The following is a 24,415-nucleotide window of genomic DNA, read 5'->3' on the forward strand; positions in this document are numbered from 1 at the left end:
GCAGGGCAGCGTGTCTCTTCCTGCTACCTAGCCATAAATTCCTGCACTGTTTTGTAAGCTGCCCTCTGCAGCCCTTCCAAAAGTTATCTGCAGGTCGGTACTTCACAGGCTAGTACTGGCTCAACCACAAGTACCATCTATATAGCAGCTCCGGCTGAAGTTTTACAAGTTGGATTTTGAAGTTGCATGTTTTAATGTCACTTCACATATGAGGGAAACTGAGACACGGAGGCCTGAAGACACTGCTAAAGCAGATCCAAATCTACAAGTGGCATCCAGCTGATCCAGTCCCACAAATCCACAAAGCAGCTGCTCCCATCCTCTTTGCAGGTCTCTTCCCTGCAAAGACCCTCAGAGCAGTGATGCTGGGTGCTTTTAAGGGGCATAGTGAAAGGGGAAAGCAGCCTCCTTTCTTGCTGGCTGTGCTCGGCCCTGCCTGGCTGCTTCCTGCACTAACAAAGCATTTCTCTTTTCCCTCCGGAGTGTTTTGCAACTGGAACGGACAAGCTATCACGCTACTTTTCAAAAGCTGCAGCCTGAATTCTCACGCCTAGCAGTGCGCCACATGAGCACCCTTAACTTACAGGCACTCTTTAAATGCTGGCATAGAAGATACAAACCCTTGGGTTTCATTTAACTGCCAGTAGTGAGGACTTGTACCCAGGGGCTCCCACTGATCCAAGCTCCTCACAGGCACGAGGCTCGGTTGGAAGGATGTGTACACATGAATTCTCAGAGGCAGTCACTTTGCAGCAGTAACATGAGGACTCCAACCCTGATTTTAGGCAGGCATCGGTTAACAAAGAGCATCCACCTCACTGCAGGCACAGAGCCACACTCCGCTCCTGGGATAACAGCTAGCATACGCTGCGTAGCAGCTAGAAGAGCTTACAGTAAGGATTTCTAGGATCACGCAGAAGCACACAATCCCTAGCTCTTAAAGAGACATACATACTGCTTGCAGAGAACAATTATCAAGAGATGTCCTGGCGCTGGCAGCTAGCTGGGAAAGCTCCAGCCCCACACAGCTGCGATTGATCTCCTTCGTTGGCCCCCCCTCCGTCATGTGATGGTCCTGCCCCAGTGATTTAAGCTGCAGGAGCTCGGTGCTGAGTCACTCTGTGGAGTGGGGGCTTGGGGGTGTCGTGCTTGGTGGGGCTGGTGTCTGCAGCATGGAGCAAGTGAGTGCCCTCTTCACGCCGGACCCGGGTGCTGAGCAGGACTATGGTTTGGCTGCCTGGGGGTTTGGGCTTGGTGCCAGGGGCAGAAGGAGAGAAGGGTTAGCCAGCTGAGAGGAAATGCTGGGCTGGTACATGTCTGTGGTAGGGATCGGTAGGCTGACCAGCTGATTTTTATTCTACTCGCCTGTTCTCTAGTGTGTTATCTAAGTGGGGAAGCTGTTCTAATGCATATTTATATCCTTGAGTACTCTAAAGGTTTGGGGCCACTTGCAATTCTACAGTTTGAATATCCTTTATAACTTTTCTCCTTGAACTTTATTTTTCCTTCTGGAAAAATGACTTTTGGGTAAAGGATGAAGCTAACTCAATGCAACAGCAGAGGAAAGCAGTATATTCTAACCTACCCCTGCCTCCCTAACATGCCTTTCCTTGTGCCTTTGCCTTGTGCACTGAGGCTGCATTTCTGGCTGTGCTCCGGTGCTGCACCAGAAATAGAGCCAGAAGGCAGCGTTGGTGCTTCAATGGTAAGAGGTTTAGCAACTGGAGGGATTCTAACCCTAGCAGTCTGTGTGTGTGCAGAGCAGGGAGGAGGCATGAGGACACAGGGGGATGGGCCTGTGCAAGCCAGGCAAGAACAACACCACCACAATTAATTTGACATTAGTTTCTCTGCCTCATCTGGTGTGCAGGTAAGTGGAGCTCAACATTGTGGCACTTGGGCCAAGAGCACAGGCAGCAAAGCATGATTCCAGTTGTGCCTGACCTCACCAGACAGCATCCCCCTATTAGCTGAGGGAGGCTGGTGATGTTAAGTGGTATGGGGGGGAGGGCGTGTGGCTGGGAGAGTGAGTAACCTGGCTCTGAGGCAAGGATCAAGTGTTTTCTCTGTACTCTGAGCCCCCTGGGAGGCTGTTTTAAATTACTGGGCTGCAGCCAGAAGTGGGCTCCACTGACCTCTCTTTCTGTATGTAGTAGGTTGCTTTAGGTCAAGGCAAGAAGTGTTTTTGGTGGCTCCTGTTGCTAGGGAAGGGAGAGATCTAGGGTTAAAAAAGCTTTGTAACTAACTTTAATCCTATGCTAACAGCTCTGGCTCCTGCTGTCTTGAAAGCACAAGATTTTTTGCAAGGATATCTTCTGTAGCAGCTGGTACCTTTCTCCTATTACACTGGCTTGAATCGCCTCCTTGTAAGCTTAGGTTGCCTAATAGGGTGGGAGACCCCAGTGGAGGTGGGCTGTGAACTGGCTACTTGGCAGAGGGCTGAGATGGGCAGCTGCCCTGAATCAGCCCCTCTGCTCCCATGAAACCACAAGTACATCAGGGTCTGCCAGAGCTGGCTGGTGCCATGGCTTGAGCAGGACTGGTGGGCCTGCCTTGGGACACAGCAGTGCCTGTGCTTTGGCCCTGCAGGGACTGGTGGTTACTCAGCTGGACATCCAGCCTGGAGAGTGCATCAAGGTCAAAGGGAAGATCCTGTCTGATGCCAAAGGGTGAGTAAGGAGATGGTGAATGGATTGATGTGGCACTGAGGGAAGCCTGAGCTCCTGCAGTGTGCTCATCAGCACTGTGTGGCTGGGGCTGCTGTGCACTACCTGTTTCCCCAGGTTTGCTGTGAATGTGGGGAAGGACAGCAGCACCCTCCTGCTGCATTTCAACCCTCGCTTTGACTGTCACGGGGATGTCAACACCATCGTGTGCAATTCAAAACAGGATGGCATGTGGGGTGAAGAGGACAGGAAGGCTGACTTTCCCTTCCAGCATGGGAACAAGACTGAGGTGAGGCTGCAGGGTTGTATTCAAGGCCCTGGCCCAGAGCATTAAAGGGCTAAGGGTGCAGTTTTCCAATGCTGCTTTGTACCTCTGTGGTGGAGGAGGCGCAATCATGGAAAGGGGAATAAGCAACAGGGGAAGAGTCGCTCAGTAAAACCAGCCATCTAGACCTTCTCTTGTCAAGTCAATGCCCAACAGCTTGGATGTATGAAGTGCTCTACTCTGGCCTTCCTTTGCAAGCCACACAAGTAAGAACTATTAAAACACAGACCTGAGATTCAGAGTGGGTCTGTCTCATCCCTTTGTTGCAGAAGCTTGGAGCTGACCTTGGGGCAGAGCAAATAAGCCTATGATGGGCAGGGTGGAGTCTGAGCTACTGAGCATGGCCTTGACAGCAGCAACCACATCATCTTGTCCTGTACTCAGACTGCAGGTAGTGGGGAGTGAGGCTTGTGAGTGGTGATTTATTAGCCTTCATTCTTGTGCCTCTCTACAGATTTGCATCTCCTTCAATGAAACGGAGGCAACAGTGAAGCTGCCTGATGCTGAGTTCCAGTTCCCTAATCGGCTGGGCATGGAGAAAATTGAATACCTAGCTGTAGAGGGAGACTTCAAAGTCAAAGCCATTAAGTTCAGTGATCAGCTATAGCTTGCTTGGTTTGCTTTTTCTCCCCCTGCATAGTGAAATAAACTCAAACTTGCAATGGCTTCTTCCTCTGCTGTTTCTGCTCTAATCTGCTTGCTCCTGTATGCGCTACAGGGGTGGGAAGGGGTATGTATCCATCTATGTGCCTACCTATGCTGTGGCCTTGCAGCTGGTGCTAAGGTAGACCGAATGCCAGGCAAAGAATTATTTAGTGTGACTAAAGCTTACCATAGTAGTAGTTGTTGTGCCCTTGACCCTGTTTGATGTAGTAAGAGGTCCCTGGCTGTTTGGTTTCTAAACTCAGACTAGTCTCAGCCAGAAAGCTTGAACAAGTGCATGTTGGACATGTGTTGTGCCATGTGTGACCAAGGAGTGTTCAGATTCCCTTGCTGGGGTTGGGGGAGTTACAGGGAACAGGGCTTGTGCTCTTGCAAATAGCTTTGCTTTCCAAGAACATGCCTAGCAGAATGGCACTAGTGTACTTAAGGAGTAGAGAAGAGCAGGCAAGTCAGACTATAACTGCACTTGCCAGTGGAAAGACATGAAGGTGAGGCCTCACAGGCAACTTAGAAGTGAAGTCTTTAGAGGATCCAGGCTGTCTGTGATGCTTCATGAAGTGAGGTCTTGACACTGTCAGAGACCTAGTATTGTATTTTCCCATAAGGTCAGTGGCTTAGCACCATGTCGGGAGCCTGCGGGACTGTGTCTGTAATACTTGGTTGCTAAGCTGTAGGGGCAGTTTACTAGAGATACTAAATCTTGAGTTCACCAAGTGCAACTTGTTGCAGTTAGGCAGACAAACTTGGTAAACAGTGTTTTGTGCTTATAACCTCTTTGCTGTGTTCATGCAATGCCTTGGAGTGTGTCTGCTGCTGCTATTGCCCAGCTGCCTGCTAGCCATGTACCCAGGGCTGGAGTTGAGACTGTGGTGGCATTTGAAGATCTGATGAAAGGTAAACTGTGGAGTGTCAGGAGCCTGGGCAGGCTGCCCAGCTCTGGGGACTGGCTCACTGACTGCTGCAGCTACATGGGTGCGGCCCCAGTGCACCTTGGCTGGTCACTAACTGCTGGTGAGGTCTTCCACTGCTGAAGAGGTGGAATTTGACTCCCGATGGCTAATCTGTCTGCAGGACTGCATTTGCTGCTCCTTTGAACAGGTGAGTGGCTGGGCTGTCTGTCTGGGTGGGAGCAGTACCAATCTGTAGAGCATTTCAGCCATGTGAAGGCTTTTTATAGAGAGGCTGATGGGCTTGTAAGCCTGCTGCCTAATTGTCAGCACAACTGCTGCTGGGCAGCAGCACTGCCCAGATCTGTGCTACAGCAGCTGCCCCAGAGCTGGGTGCCCCCGTGAGTATTGCGGTGTGGGGAAATGGCTTTGGAGGGCAGATCTGCTGCTGGTGTTCTGATGTCCTATCTCTTCTGCCTGATAACCCTAGTTATGGAGGCCTTCTTGCAGCTCTTCCAGAAGGGCCTGAGTTGTAGCTGTGTCTTGCCAGTCACCCTGTGGGTACAGAGATCGTGACTGTGCATAGACAGGGCTTTTCCTCTTTGCTTGCCAGAGCTGATGCAGCTAATAAGAGCAAGGGACTTGGTGTGCAAATAAGCAGGATGCTCTCTGGGTAACTGAAGGTAAGCTAAATAATTGTACAAGCATTTAAAAACTAAAGACTCCTATGTTGCAGAGACACAGGAGAGCTTACAGCTGGGTTCTGTTCCTAGCTGCCCTGATTACATGAGGTTTTTGTGTCTTTTGGCACTGACAAGAGTAAAGCTGATCTCATTTTTTTTTTTTTGCCTGTGAAGTGGGCAGCCCTAGTTGCTAGGTAGGTTAGCCACAAGTGTTCCTGACTGTTATGCTCAGGGTACGAACTGTGCCTTCACCAGGGCTACCCCATCTTGTACTTTACACAAGAGTTAATTAGGCTTATCCTGCTTTCTATCACTGGCCACTAAGGAGACCACAGAACAGGAGAAAAGGGTAGGAAGGAAGCATGCCTTTGCTGGCACTTCCTGCTTCTTGAGGTTTGTTCTCCATGTTCCACTGCTGTAAATAATCCTGTTCCCATAAGGGATACTGCTAATTAGGCAGAGAAGTGCAGAGTGCCTTGGCTGGCTCCTAGGGTGAGGACAAGACTTCCTGGCTACATCCAGCAGGAAAGCAAGAATGCTGTGCCCTGCTGCAAGCAGGGGGTCACAGTAAGTGTAAACCTGTGGCTTGTCCCTGCCAAGTGTGCTCTTGTGGAAGTGCAGGGTGAACTGAGCTTGTTAAGATCTCCGGGAGAACCTGAGCCTTGCTTGCTTTGGGGAGGAGCAGAAGCACCACAGCATGGGCTAAGTAGTGGGGGGAGGGGGGTTCTTTTCTTGTATTTTAACTTAAATCCTGCAGTGTGTAGTCAGACTTACAGTCCAGCAATACATCCCAACAGGAGCCTACAGGAACAATCTGTGCCTCGGTTGCCTGAACACTCAGACTGGGATGGGACGGAAACAACACTGATCACTGTTGAGAGAGATGCCTTTGAATCTTGCAAGCTTGTACTTGGCTTCCATCCCTGGCTATTCTCTAGGAGTCAAAGCTGAAACACTTTATTTCCTTAGAGCATCATGGCAAGGGAAAACAGGACCTTGAAAACCCTGCAAAATGGCTGTGAGGGTTATAATGTGAAAATTTAGATTGGGTATTAGGGTATTTAGATTGGGTCTTCAGGGTTCTCAAGCACCGGAACAGGCTGCCCAGGGAATGGTGGAGTCGCTGTCCCTGAAAGTATTTGGAAGATATGTAGATGTGACACAGTTTAGTGGTGGACTTGGCAGTGTTAGGTTAATGGTTGGACTCTATCTTAAGGGTCTTCTCCAACCTAAATGATTCTAAGAACGCAAGTGATGTATGTTATCACCTCATGTCTACGAAGAGGATAACAAATACCCAATGGCAGAAGAGTTTAGTTTGGAAAGAGATGTGACAGGAATAAAATCTCATGCAGGACCTAAAAGACCAGTGATGGCTAGGACAGACCAGCAGCTTTGTCTCCTTAAAAAATAACCTCTCCCTGAGCACTTCACATTAACTTCATTTGACAGAAATAGGCCATCCAAGGGACTCTGTCTACACAAGCATGCATGTAACACTTCAGCACAGCCTCAAGAGACAGTTGCAGGACGTCGTGCATCTAGAAATTGTGCATGGTATAAGCATGTGCTAGGGAAGCTTATGGGCACTCCAGGTTGTAGTGAGGCAGCGGAAGTCAGCTGCGTCACCTCCCACTGGAATTTACAAGCTAGACAATTTCTTCCAAGCAATAAATACAAGGAATTAACTGACATCTTTTACAAAATGAAAAGGTGACCACCAGCCAGCTATGCAAGCGCATTCAATGTGCTCACAGTCATGTTCTTTCTTTGACTTGCCTCCTCCTTCCTTGATCCTAGTTTAAATAGTTACAAACCAAAGACAACTTCTGTAAATTTCAGGAAGTTACCCTCAAACCTTAAGCTGCACTACCTCATACCTGGCCTCTGTTCTGGTGCAGAACACAGGAAACATTAACCATGCAATTTCCCTTTCCCCATAGTGTGATAGAGGTCTGAGCACAAGGCTGGATACTGCTGGTGAGGGATACCAGGTTCTTGGGGTCACAGGGGCACAGACCTATGCAGAGAGGAGCCAAGGGATCCCACAGACCATGCTGAGATCCCCTGATGTCTGCACCATAACCTCCCCGCATGCTGAGGCTTTCCCTCTGAGGACAGCCCTGTGGAAACCTCCAATGTACCTACCTTCCAACAACCTGGGGTGTTTTCCCCCCTCAGTCCCAGCCCCCTGCTCTGCAGTGGGTACAAACAGGCACACACAGGCTGCAAAGCTTTCCACAGAGGGAAAAAATGTGCAAAAACGTGTGAAAAATATATGTACTCACCTTTTCTCACCAGGCTTCAGACTGAAGCATGCATCCTCCTGCAGTGTCTTGTGTGTGGGCTTGAGGCCAGCTGCCCCCAACCCTGCTGTCCCTCATTAGCTCTGATTGCCCTCATGTGCTAGCTATGGACACTGATCTATTTTTTAATTGCAGTCTTGTTTCAGCTCAGCAAAACACCTGTGGCATGACAAGCTGTGTAAAAGCAGGTCCCTTAGTCATTTCCTCAGTATTTGGTCAGTTTTCACCAGCTCTTAGTCTCCCCATCTGAATTACATGACAATTTTTTGTTTGTTTGGTGTTTTTTTGCATTTAAGTCCTAAAACTTCATTTAGTGCTAAAATGAAAATTTAAATTAAAGTAATGCTGGCAACCCTAGCAGAAAGGCAGAGTCTCAAACTGCAAATCACAGATTAAAAACCTGCCTGGCTCACATGTACCATGTTTTCTTCAAGGTGTAGCAGGAAACACATTTTTTTTCCTAATCCCAAATCCCAGCCTGGGCAGAGTCATGCTGACATCCCCCTCCAAGACCAGCTCACCTCCATCTTGCAACAGGGAAGGAGAAGGCAGGTTTTTTGCAAAGACTTTTAGCCACTAACACACAGCAAGTGGCACAAAAGCCAGAGCTACAGCTGGAAAGGTTGTGTTACTGTAGACACACAAACAACAGTATAAGCAATGTGTGTGTAAGTGTCTGGCAAGCACCATCAAGATTATGTAACACCCTGAATTCAGCCTGTTTCTGCAGTTTGTATTGAAGAAGGTCAGCAGAGTTTGGCTAAACCAGGCAGGAGAGGACCATCTCCTAGACTGAGACCACTCTGGTCACATAAATACTTTCAGCTGCATGACACAAACAATGTTTGTTCCGTAACAGATGGTTAGAAAACCCCTGTAATACACAAGAGGTGTACAACAGTTATGTGCAGGAGTCCTGCAGGAACACAGCCAAACCATAATGCCATGCCACAGTCAGCATACATCCCCCTCTGGAAGGGATATAAAGGAAGAAACAGCTCTTAACGTGAATCAAACCCAGATGTAAACACTGGCTTGGTGCATGGCTGAATAAGGCATGGAGAAACTGTAGAGACTGGGTCTCTAGATATGTCCCTGGTTTGCTCACATAGATTTAAAGCATAGATTCTCCTAAGGAGAGCTAGCTTTTTTCCCCATTCTGCAAATGACAAATCTCTGCTAATGTTAATATTCAGGATTTGTGTGCAGTGACTATGAAATGCTATCCAGCTTGGTTTGCTTGCTTAATTACCAGCCTAAAAAATTATGACAGCAGCTGAGTTGTAGAGATGATGGATCAAGCCTGACGCATAAACTGTTTCGGTGCTCTGTGTTTAATTGATTTTATAGTTAACCTTCACAAAAAATGTTGTGTATAAGCCTACAACCAGCAGGCCCTAGCATGTAAACACTCTTTACTAGATTTAGTCTTGAGGAAGGGATCTGATGTGAATTCCTTGTTACCATCAACTGCCCAAGGGCTCCAATATAAAACCCCAGATTGTAAGTTGGATCACTAGATTTTCAGAGTGCTTGTATCACATGGCATGGCAGAGCAGACTGTAGGCGCAGAATGTCACTAAAAGTATGTGAGGGCTTACTGAGAGGTAGATTTAAAAGACCTGCTTCAAGATCTCATGGAATACCATCATGGTGCAAGTGCATGCTTTCATCTTTTTCTGTTCCCCTGTGTGAGGTCTGGGTACTATCACAGCAATATGGTTTGATTACTTTCAAAGCCCAGGAAAAGTGCTCCCCAGCTCTCTGGTGCCTTAGCAGGAGGGTGTGGAATGATGAGCTGTATCTGCCTTTTCCTGCGAGTTCCCTCAGAAACTGGCTGGAAATTGAAGATAATAATCTAAAGAATGCTGACTCAGGAAAAATGCTGTGCTCCTAACACACGTGCAAACACAATGTAGCGTAACAGGCAATGAGGCACCCCACTGCTTTTGTACAATTAGCTTTTACTTTGAACTGGCAATGCATGTCAAAAATGTAACTACTACTTTGTCCCTACTAGGAGTTTTCCTCAAGCCAGCGAAGTGAGACTGCGCACTTGACCCTGTGCTAACATTGGACTGTAGCTGGCTGAACGGGCCAGGCAGCTGTCACAGGATCCTTCAACAGCCAATGGACTTCTCTGGACTGCTCAGGAGAAGGTATTTGATTCAGGCACTCTGAACTAAGCTGGGGAAGCCTCATGCACTGCCACCTACAGAAGGAACAAATTAAATATTTTGATTGGCTAAAAACAGCTCCCCCCACTGTTTTCCTGAAACTCCACTGAAACAAATAATTATTTTTGATTTTCCCTCTAATTTTGTTTTTGATTCAGCTGTTAAGGCATAAGAATCACCTCCCCTGCTTAGGGGTCTCATGCTGTATGAGCCCAAACAGTATTCAGTCTCAGGAGTAATGAAGAGGCTATGTCATCACAGGTAATTGCTGCTTCAAAAAGCATTACAAACCCAGGTAAAATTTCTTTTGGGTATTGGAGGGCTGATGCTTGATATGACAGAAGGGTACTTTAATTGGGCATTTTCTTTAGTTTGCCAAGCTGTCTGTGGAAGAACTATGATGTGAGCTATTAAAAAAAATCAAGGGGCTTTAAAACCAGCACTGAAAGCAATGAATGTTGTAATTTTCAATCACATGCTAAAGTTGACATTCACAGTGAATGGACTTAAAAACTACATAACTAAAATCTCCGCAGTGGTCCTGGTGGCAAGATAGGATGGGATGAACAATGCAACACCCTGGAGAAAGGAGAAGCTTGAATCACTTCAAAGTCTCTGCAAGGTTTGGAGAGAGGTGATCCATATCTGGCTCATGAACCATGGTGGTAATCTGTTCATGCAGATTCTAGGCATTTTGTTTAAGCGGTGATGTAGCTTGTTAAGAGAGGAAAGCACAAAAAGGGGGCCTGCCCCAGTCTACTTTACTGGCTGCAAACAGGCAGCAGTCCTCTAGCATTCGGTAAGTTGATGTGGTGAAGTTCAGTCAGGCAAATTTGGTTACTGCAGATTGCCCTAACTAGGAAATAATCCAATAATCCTTACAGCAGGCTCTTGCCTATCTAACCAGGGGCACAACATTACCATTACATGTGCATGGCTTCTGTGGTAGGAAGAGAATATCAGATTTCATGTTAATGAAAAGATTGTATTCTCCTGGTCAAAAGCTCCTTCACAAGGCCACTTAATGCTATATTTGGCACGTGTTGAAACAGGTTTAAGCTTCTTCTGGTAGCTCTTTATTACTTTAAAAAACAACAACAACAAAACCACAAAGAGATGCTCCAAGCTAATGCATGACTATGTTTGGGGCTCCCTCTTTTTGTTAAAGTTTTCACAAAATACAAAATTAAATGTCTTTTCTACATACAGAGCAAAGTAGAATCAAGTAACTGATTAGAGTATGTACAAAAACTTACACATTCTGTCTTGCTCTTTTAAAAATATAAATATCAATAATGTTCAGTAGAATGGGTTGGTGTTTACTTTTAAGGCTTCATTCTTCTAGATCCTTCATTATTTAATGAGATGCCAGGTAAGCAGGAAAGGAAGGGAAGAGAGGAGGTCATGTTTTTTATTAATGATGTCTTTAATTCTCATGAGACTTTTCCCCATCTCTGGCAGGAGGAGATTTCCCTCTACACTGATATAAGTTTCCAGCAAGCAGAGGTGGAAGAAAAGGAAAATAAAACCTTTATTATTGCTAATTTTTTTTTCCTTCATTAAAATCTTCTTCTAAACCTGTCTCTGTTCATTGTCTTTGTAGAGAATCATCTGCCAAGTACTTGGATTAAATAGACTCAAGCAGGAGGAGTGTATCCCAGGTCCACCTGGGAAAGGTTAGAGTGAGGAGACGACTGCTGGAGGTATTTTATCACCAACCCCGGCAGAGGTAGCAAGTGCTGCAGCTAGGGCAGCTGCTGCCCTTGCATCCCTGGGCGTGAAGTCTGTGGGGAGGCTCTCCATCAGGCACTTGAGCTGTTCCTGACCCAGTTTGATTTTATCGTCTAGCTCTCGCTGCTCTATGAGAAGTGCGGACTTCATCTTTACAAAGTGCTGGTAATCCTGGAGCTGTTCCTCAGAGAGGTAGTTGCTCAGAATCTCCAAGACCACCCGTTCTCGACGGTCAAGGTTTTCCTTCAGTTCCCGGGCATCTTCATGCTGGCCAGCCAGCAGCTGCTTCTTCTTGTTCAGTGAGCTCTGCACACGCCAAAGAGAGCACTTCAGTATCAGCAGCACCAAACTCATTGATCTCCCGTCTCTTTCCTCCCAACGCCACATTTGCCACCTCTGGGGGAGGTGAGATGGCTGCTAAGCTCCCAGACACCCAGTCAAAAGCCTGGGGGAGGAGGATGAATTACTCACTACAGATTAAACCTGAATCCCACTGAATCAGGACTATGTTCTAGTCAAAGTAGGACAGAAAGTACTCCAAGAAAGTCAGTAAAACTTGCTTGAAAGCAACAACTACCAGGAAAACCTGGCTTTGCCTCTCACAACCACCCAAAGAATGTTAAAACATAGCTTCAACTGAGGCAAAAGGCAGTGGGTTGTTCCATGACGCACAACACCATACACCCTTTCCTCCAGCCATGGTCACAGACATGCTGTTCCAAACATGGCCATTCTGTTTTGAGACAAAAGCCTCAGGATCTGAGACACAGATACAAAACTGAGACCAAAATTCACAGTGGCAAACCTGCATTTACTACTATTTATAACATAAGCACTATGGCACCTGTCAGCCTTTGGAGGTCCTAGCTTATACAAGCATGTTCTTGTGACTGCTGCTGTCCTGCACCTTGAAAAAGGCCAAGATGGCTGTGCAGATACATACCCTCTCTTCACTGTTGGTATCTTCCCCCAGACTGCTCAGAACGTTCTCTACACGGGCCAGGCGCCCCGAGAGGGAGAGCAAGAGGTTCACCACCTTATCCAAATCGCCAATGAACATCTTGTACTTCTCAAACTCGTTAGGTTTGCATAGTTTGCTGATCAACAGCTCTACCTCCTCTCCAAGAGCATTATTCATCTTGATGTCTGCAAGCAGGCCCTCCTTGGCTTCCTTCAGGATTTCCAGCTTGTGGGTTAAGCTCCCGATGAGCTCAGCCTGTCAGAAGGGAAACACATTGCCACATTCCTTATTACCATGATCTCCCTGGATCTATGGATGATGACAACAAAAGGATATGGCTACAGTTTCTGTAGCAGGGTCAAGTCAGCAACAGTGACAAGACATTAAGGAGGAAACAGAGAAAACTGAAATTCCACATCTAGTTGATAAGCACATCGGATTGCATGAAGATATACTTGTTCTGCCATTGAGGGAGACATCTGCTTTGATGCACCATATTCTGATACCCAGTTTCCTGTATCTGAAAGATGTAGGTTCTTTAAAGTCTCTGAGTGAAAAGAGCTACAGCCACATCTCCTGCATATTCCCCACTCCCTGCCCCAGCCTGAAATGTCTTATTTAGATGTTATATTTTATATGACCCAGAAGTGTGCAAACCAACTGGCGGAAAAATGAATTTAAGCTGTATTAATTGCATGACAGGAGGCTGAGCTGACACTTACATATGGCTTAGCAAGAAAAAAGTAACTGCTACATATTTCATCCTCCTGAAACTACTGACTGTTACTTAGCTGTCTTAGTGTTGAGGTGTGAGCCTCAAATTCAACTATGACCAAAGCTTCCTGCCTGTGCAGGCACTGCCTCATGGAAGGGGGAATCAAGCAAGCATTTACACCAAAGATGCTCTGAATTTACTCAGTGACTGAGCAAAGATGTGGAGAACATACACCCATTTTGTAAAAATGCTGGCAACTGTTTCACTGCCAAAGAAAAGGAGGCTCCCAGGGTTTGGTTACTTCAGAAACAGCAGTGCTGCACATGTGCTGGAGATCCTAATTTCTGTCAGGATTTAGGGGAAAGACATATGCAGAAGCAGAAGTCTATGGCCTGGGGCTTGCAGTTCTTGCTTCCATTTAACTCAAAACTGAGAGCACAGCAGGAAAAGCTCTTTGTACGAGGCTTGGGTATTTTCTGTCTCTTCAGTTTATGCACTGCTGAGACACCATTACATGTATCTTAATCTGCTCCACATACAAATGCTGCAGGATGAAAAAGAAAGAAATCACAGGGTTGCCTGAAAATACTCTTCAGTCTTTCCATCAAAACTGACTGTCATTCCATGTAAGAAGGCAGTCTACTTCAAAGGAGGAAGGATCTTCAAACCCCGGCCAGGCTGGGGTTGGTCTGGATTCGCCCTGATCCCCGGGATGGCCTGTCAGAGCAGGGTTTAGCAGGCTGGTTTTGCAGCAGGGACATCAGCAGCACTGCTTAGGCAGTCACCGCTAGATGGAACACTAGGCATGCATCCTCTGAGTGCATGGTTTTGTGGCTGCACTGCAGTCTGCTGCCAGCTTCCACACAGATGAAAGGCTGAATAAACCGCTTTATTCTCTTAAAATAAACAGCAGCGACCAGACTTATGCTGAAATGACTGCTAAGTCACAGTTAGTTCAAAGGTAGTTCGGGGAAGAGAAGCACAAAGGTGGTACTGAATCCCACCTGTGAGGATAAGGGACAACTAAACCTCCTTTCCTTGCATTCTCCCCTCAGTAGGACAGGTTGGAACCAACACTTGTCCTTCCCTGTGCCTTTGATCCTAATGCCACCTTCAAAAGAGAGATCCAAGATCCTCACTGGTTGATTGCTGGACCATATCCTGGGGAGCAAAAGAAGTGATCCATTTTAAATGATTACTATACCAGGAAGGAAAATTCTATAGCAGGACTGTATGGGCTGGGCAGAGTCCAGCATTAACCTCAACAGGTTTTCAGGAGCATGGAGCTGCTCAGATGACCAGTTGTTCCTCCCTGCTCCAGGAGCTTTGCTCAAGGTTCATATCTGCCCTCCGGCAGGAGGCTATAGGACCGCTGGGAGTGACATACCTTTGTTCTAAAGGCACGGAAGCTGTACGGCACTGTGACACACTAGCTTTGTGTTCATTAATCAGTGACTCTCCTGTGATCCCAAATGCCAACAATATAGTTCCTTTGGATACTTACAATGAAAATGAGCTTGGTTTATCCAAATAACCTCTGAGAGTAGCTGCCTTCTCAAAAAATGTCTATGCAAATGTTCTTTCACACAGACTATGAACAAACATGCCAGGCAGATCTTGCTGTCTGGCCTAGTCACTCCCATCTCTGTCTCTCCATGCAAATGTAACCTTTGAGCCCTGGGACTCATCCTCCAAGGCAGGCTCACATCTACTTGCAAGCCTGTCAGATGCTTGCAGCATGTCCACTGACGCCCTGGAGCAGCACCTTTTGTTTCACCACTCTACCTTTCAGCTGGTTTAAGGAGGCAGTTGGTTTTGAAGTGAACAGCACCCTAAAGAGTCAATCGGGCTGATGATACCTTTGAAGCTGGGTGCTCCACAACCAGTGGCTAAGGCCAGATAATTAAAGCAGCATTAATTAGCAATACATGCATGATCTATCTGTGTAGACTTCCTATGCAGAATCTGTGTAGGACCACAGAAGTAAGAGATGGCAGGCATGATGAGTGCCCCTAATCCATTCCAATGGCATGGTATGACAGCTCCTGAAGACTTAACTGCACCTCAAATGCTTCACAAAATAGGGAAAGTCTCCTTGCTTAGCACTCATTATTTGTGTTAGCACTTTGATGGAGGTCCCATTCTAGCTGTCACTGTATTAAAGCCTGGTTGGGAGCAGATTGTGCTTAGCAGATAAAAGCTGAGAACAGGTACAGTAAGGCAATATGGAAAAGAGACTAAGCTCCCCAAGTCAGGGCTACAGGGCATCACATCTTCTCTCTGCTTTTTTACACGTGGCATGGGGATGAGGACCTGGAGCGAAAATGTGGAGCTGTGCTAGATAGGTGAATTCTCTGCACTATGATGGAAAGGCTGGGTTTGGGATCCTTTCTTTAAATCCATGCCTGATTTCAGTGCAGGAACAATCACAGCATATGGGACTTGCACAAATATTTGTATCCTTTAGTATGTTTAAACTCTGCTGCTGTACAAATATGGGCTGAAATATGGGCTACTCTGTCCAGTGCAATGTAGGATGTTTTAAATTTACAGGCACAGCTGCTTTTGACATGTAGGCATGTGAAGGGAGGCACAGACAGGCAAGTACCTGCCTGTGGCTCTGTGGGACTTGTGGGCTTCACAACACATCTGTAATTACCAGGTAAACCAATGTGAGACAACCACAGGGGCAAATTAGAAGGCCCTGCAAAAGCCCTGGAAGACAGAGCACCCACGCCTGCACCAAGAACTGCAGGGGCCATTCCTCACTGAAATGGAGCTGCAAACAGAGGAAAACGTTTCGTCCTCCCCTGCCCTGCTCTCCTTGTACCCATCATACTGCTGCTGTTGTGCTGACTGAGCTGCTGAGGTGCACATCACTGTTAGCAGGTCAGTGAAACAATAAAGTGTGGAGGAAAAGGAGTAGGCAATGTTTCTTTGGAGGCAGTGAGTGCAGATAGCTGCTAAAATGGGTAAATTGGCTTCACTGAAGAGGAAAATCCTAGGGCAAACATCTTGCACTCAGTGCAGTCACTAGCTGGACTCTGTTCCTGTTTCTAACCTGAGCTATACGTGATCAAGTCACTTCACCTCTCCCTTTTCCTTCCTTGCTATGGGACAGGGACTGCCTCTTAGAACCTGTGCACTCAGCATTTGGTATAGTACAGACCTGCCTCAGGGTAGTGCAAGGTTTGTACTCAAATTTACTATGAGTACTCAGATTAGCTCTCTTTGTTCAATCTGGGTCACTGTAACAAAGCTTCACAGGGGGCCTAAACACACCCAGCCCTCACGTAACTTGGGACTACCAAAATCTGACCTAAAATAAAAATGCATTTTACTTCAAGGCTTATTATTGTTTCAGGAAGTTACTAGCAAGTGGTGGTGGTGTGTGCTGAATTTACCTTCTTCTCATTTATGTCCAGCAGCTCCTCTTCCTCACTTACTTCTGGCAAGTCCTTGATTTTATTCAGCAGTTCTGCTTTGGGTGCTGAAACACTGTAATATGCAGGACAGGTGACCAGGGTTACAGGAGCCTCCTTTTCTTCTCTCCTACACCACAGTGAAGAAAAAGAAGTTCAGTCAGAGCCTGACTTTTTCCCATGCCTAGGTTCATGGTTCTCCAGCATTTCCTCTTTGGTACCTTCCCAGTGTTACTATCCACAAAGGAAATGGCCCATTCCTGTCATTCACAGGGTGCATGTCAGCTGCTTTCATGCCTATCGTCTCCTTAAACGCTGACAGGTTAACAACTCTATACAGGACCAGATCCTTGCTGAAGGTAAATCAGCTGGTGATGGCTGCACTGACCATCTTACCTGGCATGGTTCTCCAGGTATCACTTGGGAGTCTCTATCTTATAACATCCACAGTGGAGAACTTGGGCTGAACTTTGCATCTCCCTCTAATAAGCAGGTACCTCCATCCCTCCATCAAAAATTTGGCCTCTCATTATCTTTCTGCCTATCACCGTTTTGGTACTGATTTTACTCTCATATCCCTGTTATTGTGCTTTGGATTGAATTGCTTCAGATTACAAAGGTTAAGAGAGCAAAATCAAGTAACCCTTCCAGAGATGGTTCATTTCCTGCCCTGTTACCAAGCTCAGCATGGTTTTCCAAATAGCCCAGAGAGGTGAGCTCAAAGGCCACACATAGAGCCAAGCTCCTGAGAAAGGGCTTTCGGTCTTCACACCTGGGGACAGAGAAGCTCCCTCTCCACCAGCGTCCACCTGAAAAATTCAGCATAGGCGTGTCCTTAAAAGCAGTTAGTGAGTTCTGCTGCAGTGTTAGCCCACCACCCAAAGAAGCAGTGCTTACATGTCATCTTCAGCCACTGATCTGCTAGCTTGCTTCTGCGTCATCTTCCTCTTCATTTGCTCCTTCAGCAAGCTGGTTCCACTGGGGAAAAGCCCTTCCATTAAGTCCATGGTTGTTTTCATTTTGGAATCTGGATCCAGGATATCAGCCAGAGACCTGTCTTTATGGACAATTTCTTTTGCTAGAGCCTCTGACTTAATATCTTCTGGGGTCTTTGTCTTCACTGGAGATGCTGCACTGTGTATCCCAGAGTCCAGGCTGCCTTTTTCCATCTCTCTGGTGATGACTTCTGGCTCACTGTAGTTTCCTTCAGGTTGAGTTATGGGCTGCCTATGAGCACTTTGAGGCACTTCAGAAGCAGGAGGTAAGTGGTGCTGTTTATCCACAGCAGATGGAGAGCTAGTCCTCTTTGATGCAGGTAGGGAGAGGGGACAATTATTTTCACGGATACTGGTGCCCCATCCTATTGTCTCCCACTCGGCCAGGGCTTTGGGAAAGCTTTTGAAGCTGCTGTGGACAGAAAAATTCTGTGAGATGCACATGAACTTACCACACAGGACCATTGCGAACACATGGTGAAGGCCTAAGACAAGTAAGTTTTCCTTCTCTCTCATTTATTTTTGTGTCTTACTCCTCATTTCAACACAAAGGCCCACAGTATGAAGCTACTGGCGCTGTAAGCAGTGCCTTCAACCTGGACACTGCTGTTTTGTCATTACGACATAGAAAGAACTAGTGAACGAGAAGGGCCTTTGACAAGGGCCTGTAGGGACAGGACAAGGGGAAATGGCTTTAAACTGACAGAGGGGAGACTGAGATTAGACATTAGGAAGAAGTTCTTCCCTGTGAGGGTGGTGAGACACTGGCACAGGTTTCCCAGAGAAGCTGTGACTGCCCCATCCCTGGCAGTGTTCAAGGTCAGGTTGTACAGGGCGTGGAGAAACCTGGTCTCGTGGAAGGTGTCCCTGCCCATGGCAGGGGGTTGGAACTGGATGAGCTTTAAGGTCCCTTCTAACCCAAACCAGTCAGTGATTCTATGACAAGTCACTTTGTTTTCTGCTCACAGACTGGGGACATTGCATTTCCCCAGCTGGAGGTACCATCCTGAGCTGTCTATACTCATTTATCCTTTTCATGTTGGAAAAGCCAATCACTACTACAGCCCTGGTTACATTCTTCCCAAATGGAAATCAGAGCAGCTCCTTGGGAGTGAAAGAAGCTGTGCTGAGTTAAACCAGCTGGGCACTAAGCCCAATGTCCTATCCTTCAGGAAAAATTCACTATTTGTGTGACTGTGACATATTTGTGTTGTTGCTTCTTGGCAGATGGTCACTGTTTCATAACAGCATTACTTTGTGCCAGATGTACTCTGGGAAACTCTTAACTGTTTGGAAAAACCATCATGGATTTTCACAGTTCTTTCTCAAAACTCAGTAACTAGAAGGAGTTAGCAGCCATTTTAACTCTTCATGCTGGAGTAAGAAGCATGAAGGTGCCTGCTCAGCTAGCAGCTGTGGGTGGTTCATTGTGGCACAGAGATCTCAGTCCCATTTGGCTGGAGCCCCACATATCATGCTGTATATGGCACGACAATGCCCAATTTGGTGCGTCCCAACCCTCTCCCCACTCCTACCTCACTTTGGCCTCTTCTGGGAGCCTGGTGGATTTGTCTCCAGCTGCCCCATTCCCCTTAAGCATCATGGGAGGGGGAGGAGGTGGGAATTCCTCTGTGCTGTTGGCAGAAGTGCAAGAGCTCAGCTCAGGAAGAGGATGGGATAGCAGTGAGGTGGGTGAGAAGGGTGGCTCAACGGCCCTGGGCTGGGAAGGCATGACAAACACCTCATCATCCTCATCATCCTGCAGCAGCGGTGGGGGTGTGAGCTGCAGGCTCGACTCTGAGATCCGGAGATGGGTCGTCCCCTGGGGAGAAGGGTCAGAAGAAGTGCTGCTCTGTGTCGGCAGGGACTGCCACCTCTGGGAGAACTTTGGCCCAGCTGCTAGAGGAGACACCATATCCCTCAGATAGCTGTTGTCTTTGACTGAATGAGCCCACACTACTTTGGGTGGGATGGATCTGTGGAGCAGCCCAGCTTTCCTTCTCCACATCATTTCTTCTGTGGGAGTCTTGGAGGATCTATCCTGGGCAGCATCCAAAGACTGTGCCTGAATATTACCATTGCCCTGAGGGGGTACAGCATCTTGTTTGGCATGGTGCTGTCTCAGAGCCTGGCCATCACTTGGACTCTGGAAGTCTGAGGGAGTCGGGGTGGGTGTACTGGGGGAGGACTGGTCAGATCCAGGAATAAGGTTAAGGAACAAGGACTTAAAGCCTTGGTTTTGCTCAGGATAGTGACTCCTTGCCTCTGTTGAGGATGAGACAAATGCAGAAGTCCTGCTCTCTGGCCTGGAAAGTTCTGAGAGCTTGTGGTTCTCATTCAGTGTGGTGGACCCGGTGACCACCTCGCGGCTGTGGTGAGGATGGGGATAATAACTGGTAAACGCCATTTTTTCTGAGTGGCTTCTTTCTTTCTTGCTGAAAGACACACCATGATAAGATAATAATTAATCAATGAGCAAGAAAAGCTATTGTGCATCTCCTTAATAAGTAAATTATGCAACCATGTGAGAGGCCCAGGTCAATGCCTGTTGATCTAGGTGAGGTGCAGTTGGGCTTTGAAACTGCTAGTAAAATCCAGTCTACAAATGCTTGGCACACAGAGCCAGATACAGTCCCACTCTCCATCTCCATTTTCAGTGTGTATGCCAGATCACACACATGTGTGCACACATGTAGCAAGCATCACAGCAATAACTTAACAGAAAGAAAACTAGGGAAAACTAAATGCCTGGCTTCCTTTGCAGCCTTGCTTTGAATTTTGTTTGTTACAGACAGGGCTAGTAGTAACTGCTGTAAGACAGACTGCTTGACATGATCTACCATCAAGCTCTGTTCTCAATTGCTGGTAATCTGGAGAATTTCAGCTTTATAGGCCCTGGCCGTGTTCAAAGTCAGGCTGGACAGGGCTTGGAGCAACCTGGTCTATTGGAAGGTATCCCTGCCCATGGCAGGGGGTTGGAATTAGATGAGCTTTAAAGGTCTCTTCCAACCCAAACCAGTTTGTGATTCTGTGAGAATTCCCATACCATTATCTTTTGGAAAGGTGCCATCAAAATGATTTGACAAACAAAGTGAGGCAGAAAAACACACTATTTTGACTGCAGAGAAAAATACCCCCCCCACCCCCACCTCTTAGAACCTTGTAATCCTGTTGGGAAAAAGAGCTCTACTTGGGCAGGTGTACAGAACCCAAAGCCAATACACTTCAACTGCAGATGGATGTTGAGGCTGCAAAGCCAGCAGAGTAAATTATTCCTTCCAGGTCTTTTAAAATGCTCTCACGAGAGTGTGAGAAACAGTGCCTGGCCTTTGAAGTGAGGATCCTGCTCAGAATCCATAGCCAAACCTACTTGCCTATGCGGCTATTTAGCTAGAAAACAAAAGAAGCAGTAATAATAGCGCTAGCAGATGCAAGCATAGATGGGCTAAAAACATGAGGCCATACCATAAACCAATAAAATACAATAAAGCTCTACTGCCAGTCTATTTTCTGTTCTTGAGATGCGTTGTTCACATAATCTAACACTACCTATTTGTGATGTCGGAGGCTTGGGCCCCAAATGTGCTCTCAGATATACTGGTACAAATTAAGAATAACTGGCAAAGACATGGGTTGTTCCGGCTTTATTCCTATGTAACTGAGAATAGAATTTGGCTGCCTCTGCCTGGGGGTGGGGAGACTTCCCAGACAGACCACTCTTGGTATTGTCTGTGGTTCCTGGACAGTAGCAGTGCGTATTCTTTTTGGATGCTCAGTGTTTGTCAGAAATACCAGATGGTAATTCTCCAATTGAAAGATCTCTCCTACCGTGGAAGCAGTTGTGGATTCTAAAACTGGTGGAGCAACAACTGTTCCCAACAGTGCTTATGAGACAGTTGTTTTATGACACATGGGGAGTAGCATAAGAGCACAGAGTGTAAGTCATGGAGCACGTGTGACTGGAGCAAGTGATGGCTGACCAGGGTTTCCCTAACTTCACCACATGACAGTTTTCCTCCTTGAGCAAGAGAGGTGGTAGGGATGGTCCCATCTCTTCTCCAGCACATTAGCAACTATGTCCCAAGGAAACCTAAAAGCATAAGATCTACTGCCTTCCATGAAGAGCCTGTGCATGGAGTAGCTGCAGACAGCAACAGGATGGTGATGGCTAAATGTGAGAAGACCAGCTAGAAAACAGCTGTTTGGGGCTGACAACCACAGGACAGACAAAGACTGCATCTTGTAAGGGATGGACTGAAGATGCTACAATAATCCCCTAGGAACCAGACTGTGAAATACTCACACTGGGGCAAGGGAATATTCAACAGCATCCTAATAGTGGAACTCCTCCTGCGACACATGGGTAAGGTCCTGGTCTACCTGTACCTTTCAGTCTGCAGAGGATTCAGGTCTCATTCTCACTGAGATTTAAGTGTAAAACTTCTACGAGCTTCAGCAGTGCACAATCAGAGCCCTCTGGCATCCAAAACTCCTGCCCATTCTCTTTCAGGTTATTTCAGGAGCAGAAACATAACTTGGGCGACATAGTTTAGTGTGTGGTGTTCCTGCTCATGGCAAGTGGTTTGTAACTAGATGATCTTAAGGCCCTTTCCAACCCTAACTATTCTATGATTCTATAAAAATCACTCAGCAGCCAAGGCTTGCAGGGAGTGATTTGCAGCCTGCGTAGTGGGACCCTGGGTCCTCAGAGCCAAGGGCTTTTTCCTGTCTTCTCCCATCCTTTCAACCTATATGTTGAGAAATCCAATACTGATTAGGAAGGGAAAGCAACCTCCGATGTCCCAGAAGAAAAGGGCTTTCAGAGCAAGCAGGATGCCTATGCAGTAGAAACATCGTAAAACTGTTAATACCAATAATCTCTGCACAGTGAAGAATGAAAATGAGAAACCTACATTTTGTGCCCCAGTAAACTTACTTTCAGTCTGGGTATTCAATCCTGTTACTTGGAAAATAGGTTGGGGGGTGGAAAGAATCCACAAGTAGTTATTGAGAAGCATGATGAAATGCCATCTCTAGAAGAAAGGGGGAGGCAGGATGAACTAAAGCAGCTGAATTGTTCTCTTAGGAAAAGAAATAAATGGAAAAAGTTATTCCAAATCAAAGTAAACAGGTGTATTTTAAATAATCATAAAAGGTTGAGCCTGAAGGCAGATTGAGTCCCTCTAGAACGTTTATGTCTTAGGGGCAAAACCAGCCAGCCAGTTGGAAGTAAGATGCAGCAAGACTAGGGGCATTCCTCTTCTTCTTGTGTGGTGAAACCTTTGGAGACAGCAGTGTTAACTCCCCCTGTGACAGCCCAGTGGGCTGACATTTACTGAGAGCTTATGAGCAACAGAGCTCCTTTGTGAATAATTCTTTGAGTCCCTCTTGATGGTTTTTACTGTAATATGGGTTAGCTATTTGAGCACTCAGAGCTTAGGGCCAACAGCCATTTATTATTTAAATGTAAATACAGCAAGAACAACTTCAGTTCTAGTTAACTTCAAAACAATCTACTGCTAAGTGGATAGTTATGTAAAGTCCTAATATTATGAGTTTTATGATTACACTTTTCTATTTTTAAAAACATTTCTCTTTCCCCTCTACCTGAGCAAAATATCATGCCTGCATAAAGGGAAGCAGCCTAAACACAAGCTCCCAATTAAGCGAGATGATAAATGAAATCTGCCAATTTTAGTCCACGCAAATGTTCACTGCTTCTGGGGAGGCAGTATCCTGGACTGGAGAAAATGAGACAGACTGGGACATTGGGATATTTTTTCCTTTATAATCCATCAGTTATGACAGAATCTGGATGTGAGTTTTAACAGCAGACCATACACATTTTGGAAGTTACACAACTGCAAATTTGTTGTACAAACATGCTCCCAAAATGACATGAGGAAGCCTTGATAGTGAATTAATGTCTGTAGTGGAAAAACAAAGGCTCACAGCAACTTACTCCTCCTAACTCTGCTGGATACACAGACCCAGAACTGTGCCTGTGGAGGTGTTTTCTCTAGTTTGTTATGATCCATCCATTTACATAGACAACATGTGACAACTGCTGCTGGCAGCAGGTTGGCAGGAGCTTATTCTGCAGTGAGTGACAAAGGGGACATCAGCATGTACATACCTGGCTCCTGCGCTGACCACGTAGAATGGGTCTCTCACCATGGGGCCAAATTCACTGTTTTCCCTTCTCAGCAGGTCCTGGAGTTCAAAGACAGTATTAGCGGTAAGCAGAAGGCAAAATAAAGTATGAAAACACTGACTTTTCACAGTAAGAGACTCTACTCCTGCTTAGAGGACCTGCCTGACTTTTTCTGGATGGACTGTGGACGAACAGGCAAACTTATTCAGAGATATGTCTTTTTAAAACCCTTCAGCAAGTCCTTGCCTCTTCTAAAAACATGCTCAAGGACATCAGCGTGACCTGGGTATTCAACTTTGTTCTACATGCAATCAAGAAGCTGAGACATCACTGAAGCAGCCTTAACTGGGAAGATAAAAGTGAACAATCTGTGCCCAAGTCCAGTGCCAAAACAGGACAGAAATGCTGTAGAGATGCTGAACGCCACGAAGGCTGGAAACTCCAGCCATGCGCACTGGTGCTGAAAAACCACAAAGTTCAGCACTTAGTTCTTCGGAAAACCAAAGCACAGGAGCTACCTCCTCTTTAGACATTTGTACCTTCTAAAACCAGATACATGTTGCAGCTGAAATACCTTTGTGAATCTGACACTCTCTGCCCTAGAGCTCCCACCATAGGACATCAGGCTATTATGAGACATGAAAGCAAATGCTAAGCCTGCTTTGGCAGGGGTTGGTATTTTCTGCCATACAATCTTTCCAGCAGAGAGCATTTCAGTGTCCCTTCCCTA

At 46.5% G+C, this 24,415-nt stretch overlaps 2 protein-coding genes across 2 annotated transcripts in view; one reads left to right on the forward strand and one right to left on the reverse strand.

Moving 5' to 3' along the window:
- Window positions 1–1,154: 1,154 nt before the first annotated feature.
- On the forward strand, window positions 1,155–3,657 carry LOC104412961 (16 kDa beta-galactoside-binding lectin). The gene is made up of 4 exons (XM_010023822.1): window positions 1,155–1,181; window positions 2,590–2,669; window positions 2,784–2,955; window positions 3,446–3,657. The coding sequence occupies exons 1-4, from the start codon at window positions 1,173–1,175 to the stop codon at window positions 3,596–3,598; spliced, it is 414 nt and encodes a 137-aa protein (XP_010022124.1). The 5' UTR covers window positions 1,155–1,172; the 3' UTR covers window positions 3,599–3,657.
- A 7,211-nt stretch (window positions 3,658–10,868) lies between these two features.
- Window positions 10,869–24,415, reverse strand: part of SHROOM3 (shroom family member 3) — a 21,791-nt gene continuing 8,244 nt past the window's right edge. Inside the window, exons 3-9 of the mRNA XM_010023823.1 lie at window positions 23,668–23,744; window positions 23,490–23,498; window positions 19,067–19,966; window positions 17,434–17,943; window positions 16,519–16,666; window positions 12,382–12,654; window positions 10,869–11,744 (exon numbers count right to left, since the gene is read on the reverse strand). Coding sequence (XP_010022125.1) covers window positions 11,385–11,744; window positions 12,382–12,654; window positions 16,519–16,666; window positions 17,434–17,943; window positions 19,067–19,966; window positions 23,490–23,498; window positions 23,668–23,744 — 2,277 coding nt within the window. The 3' untranslated portion in view covers window positions 10,869–11,384. The remainder of the gene's footprint in view (window positions 11,745–12,381; window positions 12,655–16,518; window positions 16,667–17,433; window positions 17,944–19,066; window positions 19,967–23,489; window positions 23,499–23,667; window positions 23,745–24,415) is intronic.

Source organism: Nestor notabilis, unplaced genomic scaffold, assembly GCF_000696875.1.
Source record: "Nestor notabilis isolate BGI_N333 unplaced genomic scaffold, ASM69687v1 scaffold32521, whole genome shotgun sequence".
NCBI lineage: Eukaryota > Metazoa > Chordata > Aves > Psittaciformes > Psittacidae > Nestor > Nestor notabilis.

Coding starts and splice junctions, on each gene's coding strand:
- LOC104412961 (XM_010023822.1), top strand. Junction 2,670..2,783: donor ATCCTGTCTGATGCCAAAGG/GTGAGTAAGGAG, acceptor CTGTTTCCCCAG/GTTTGCTGTGAATGTGGGGA. Junction 2,956..3,445: donor AGCATGGGAACAAGACTGAG/GTGAGGCTGCAG, acceptor GCCTCTCTACAG/ATTTGCATCTCCTTCAATGA.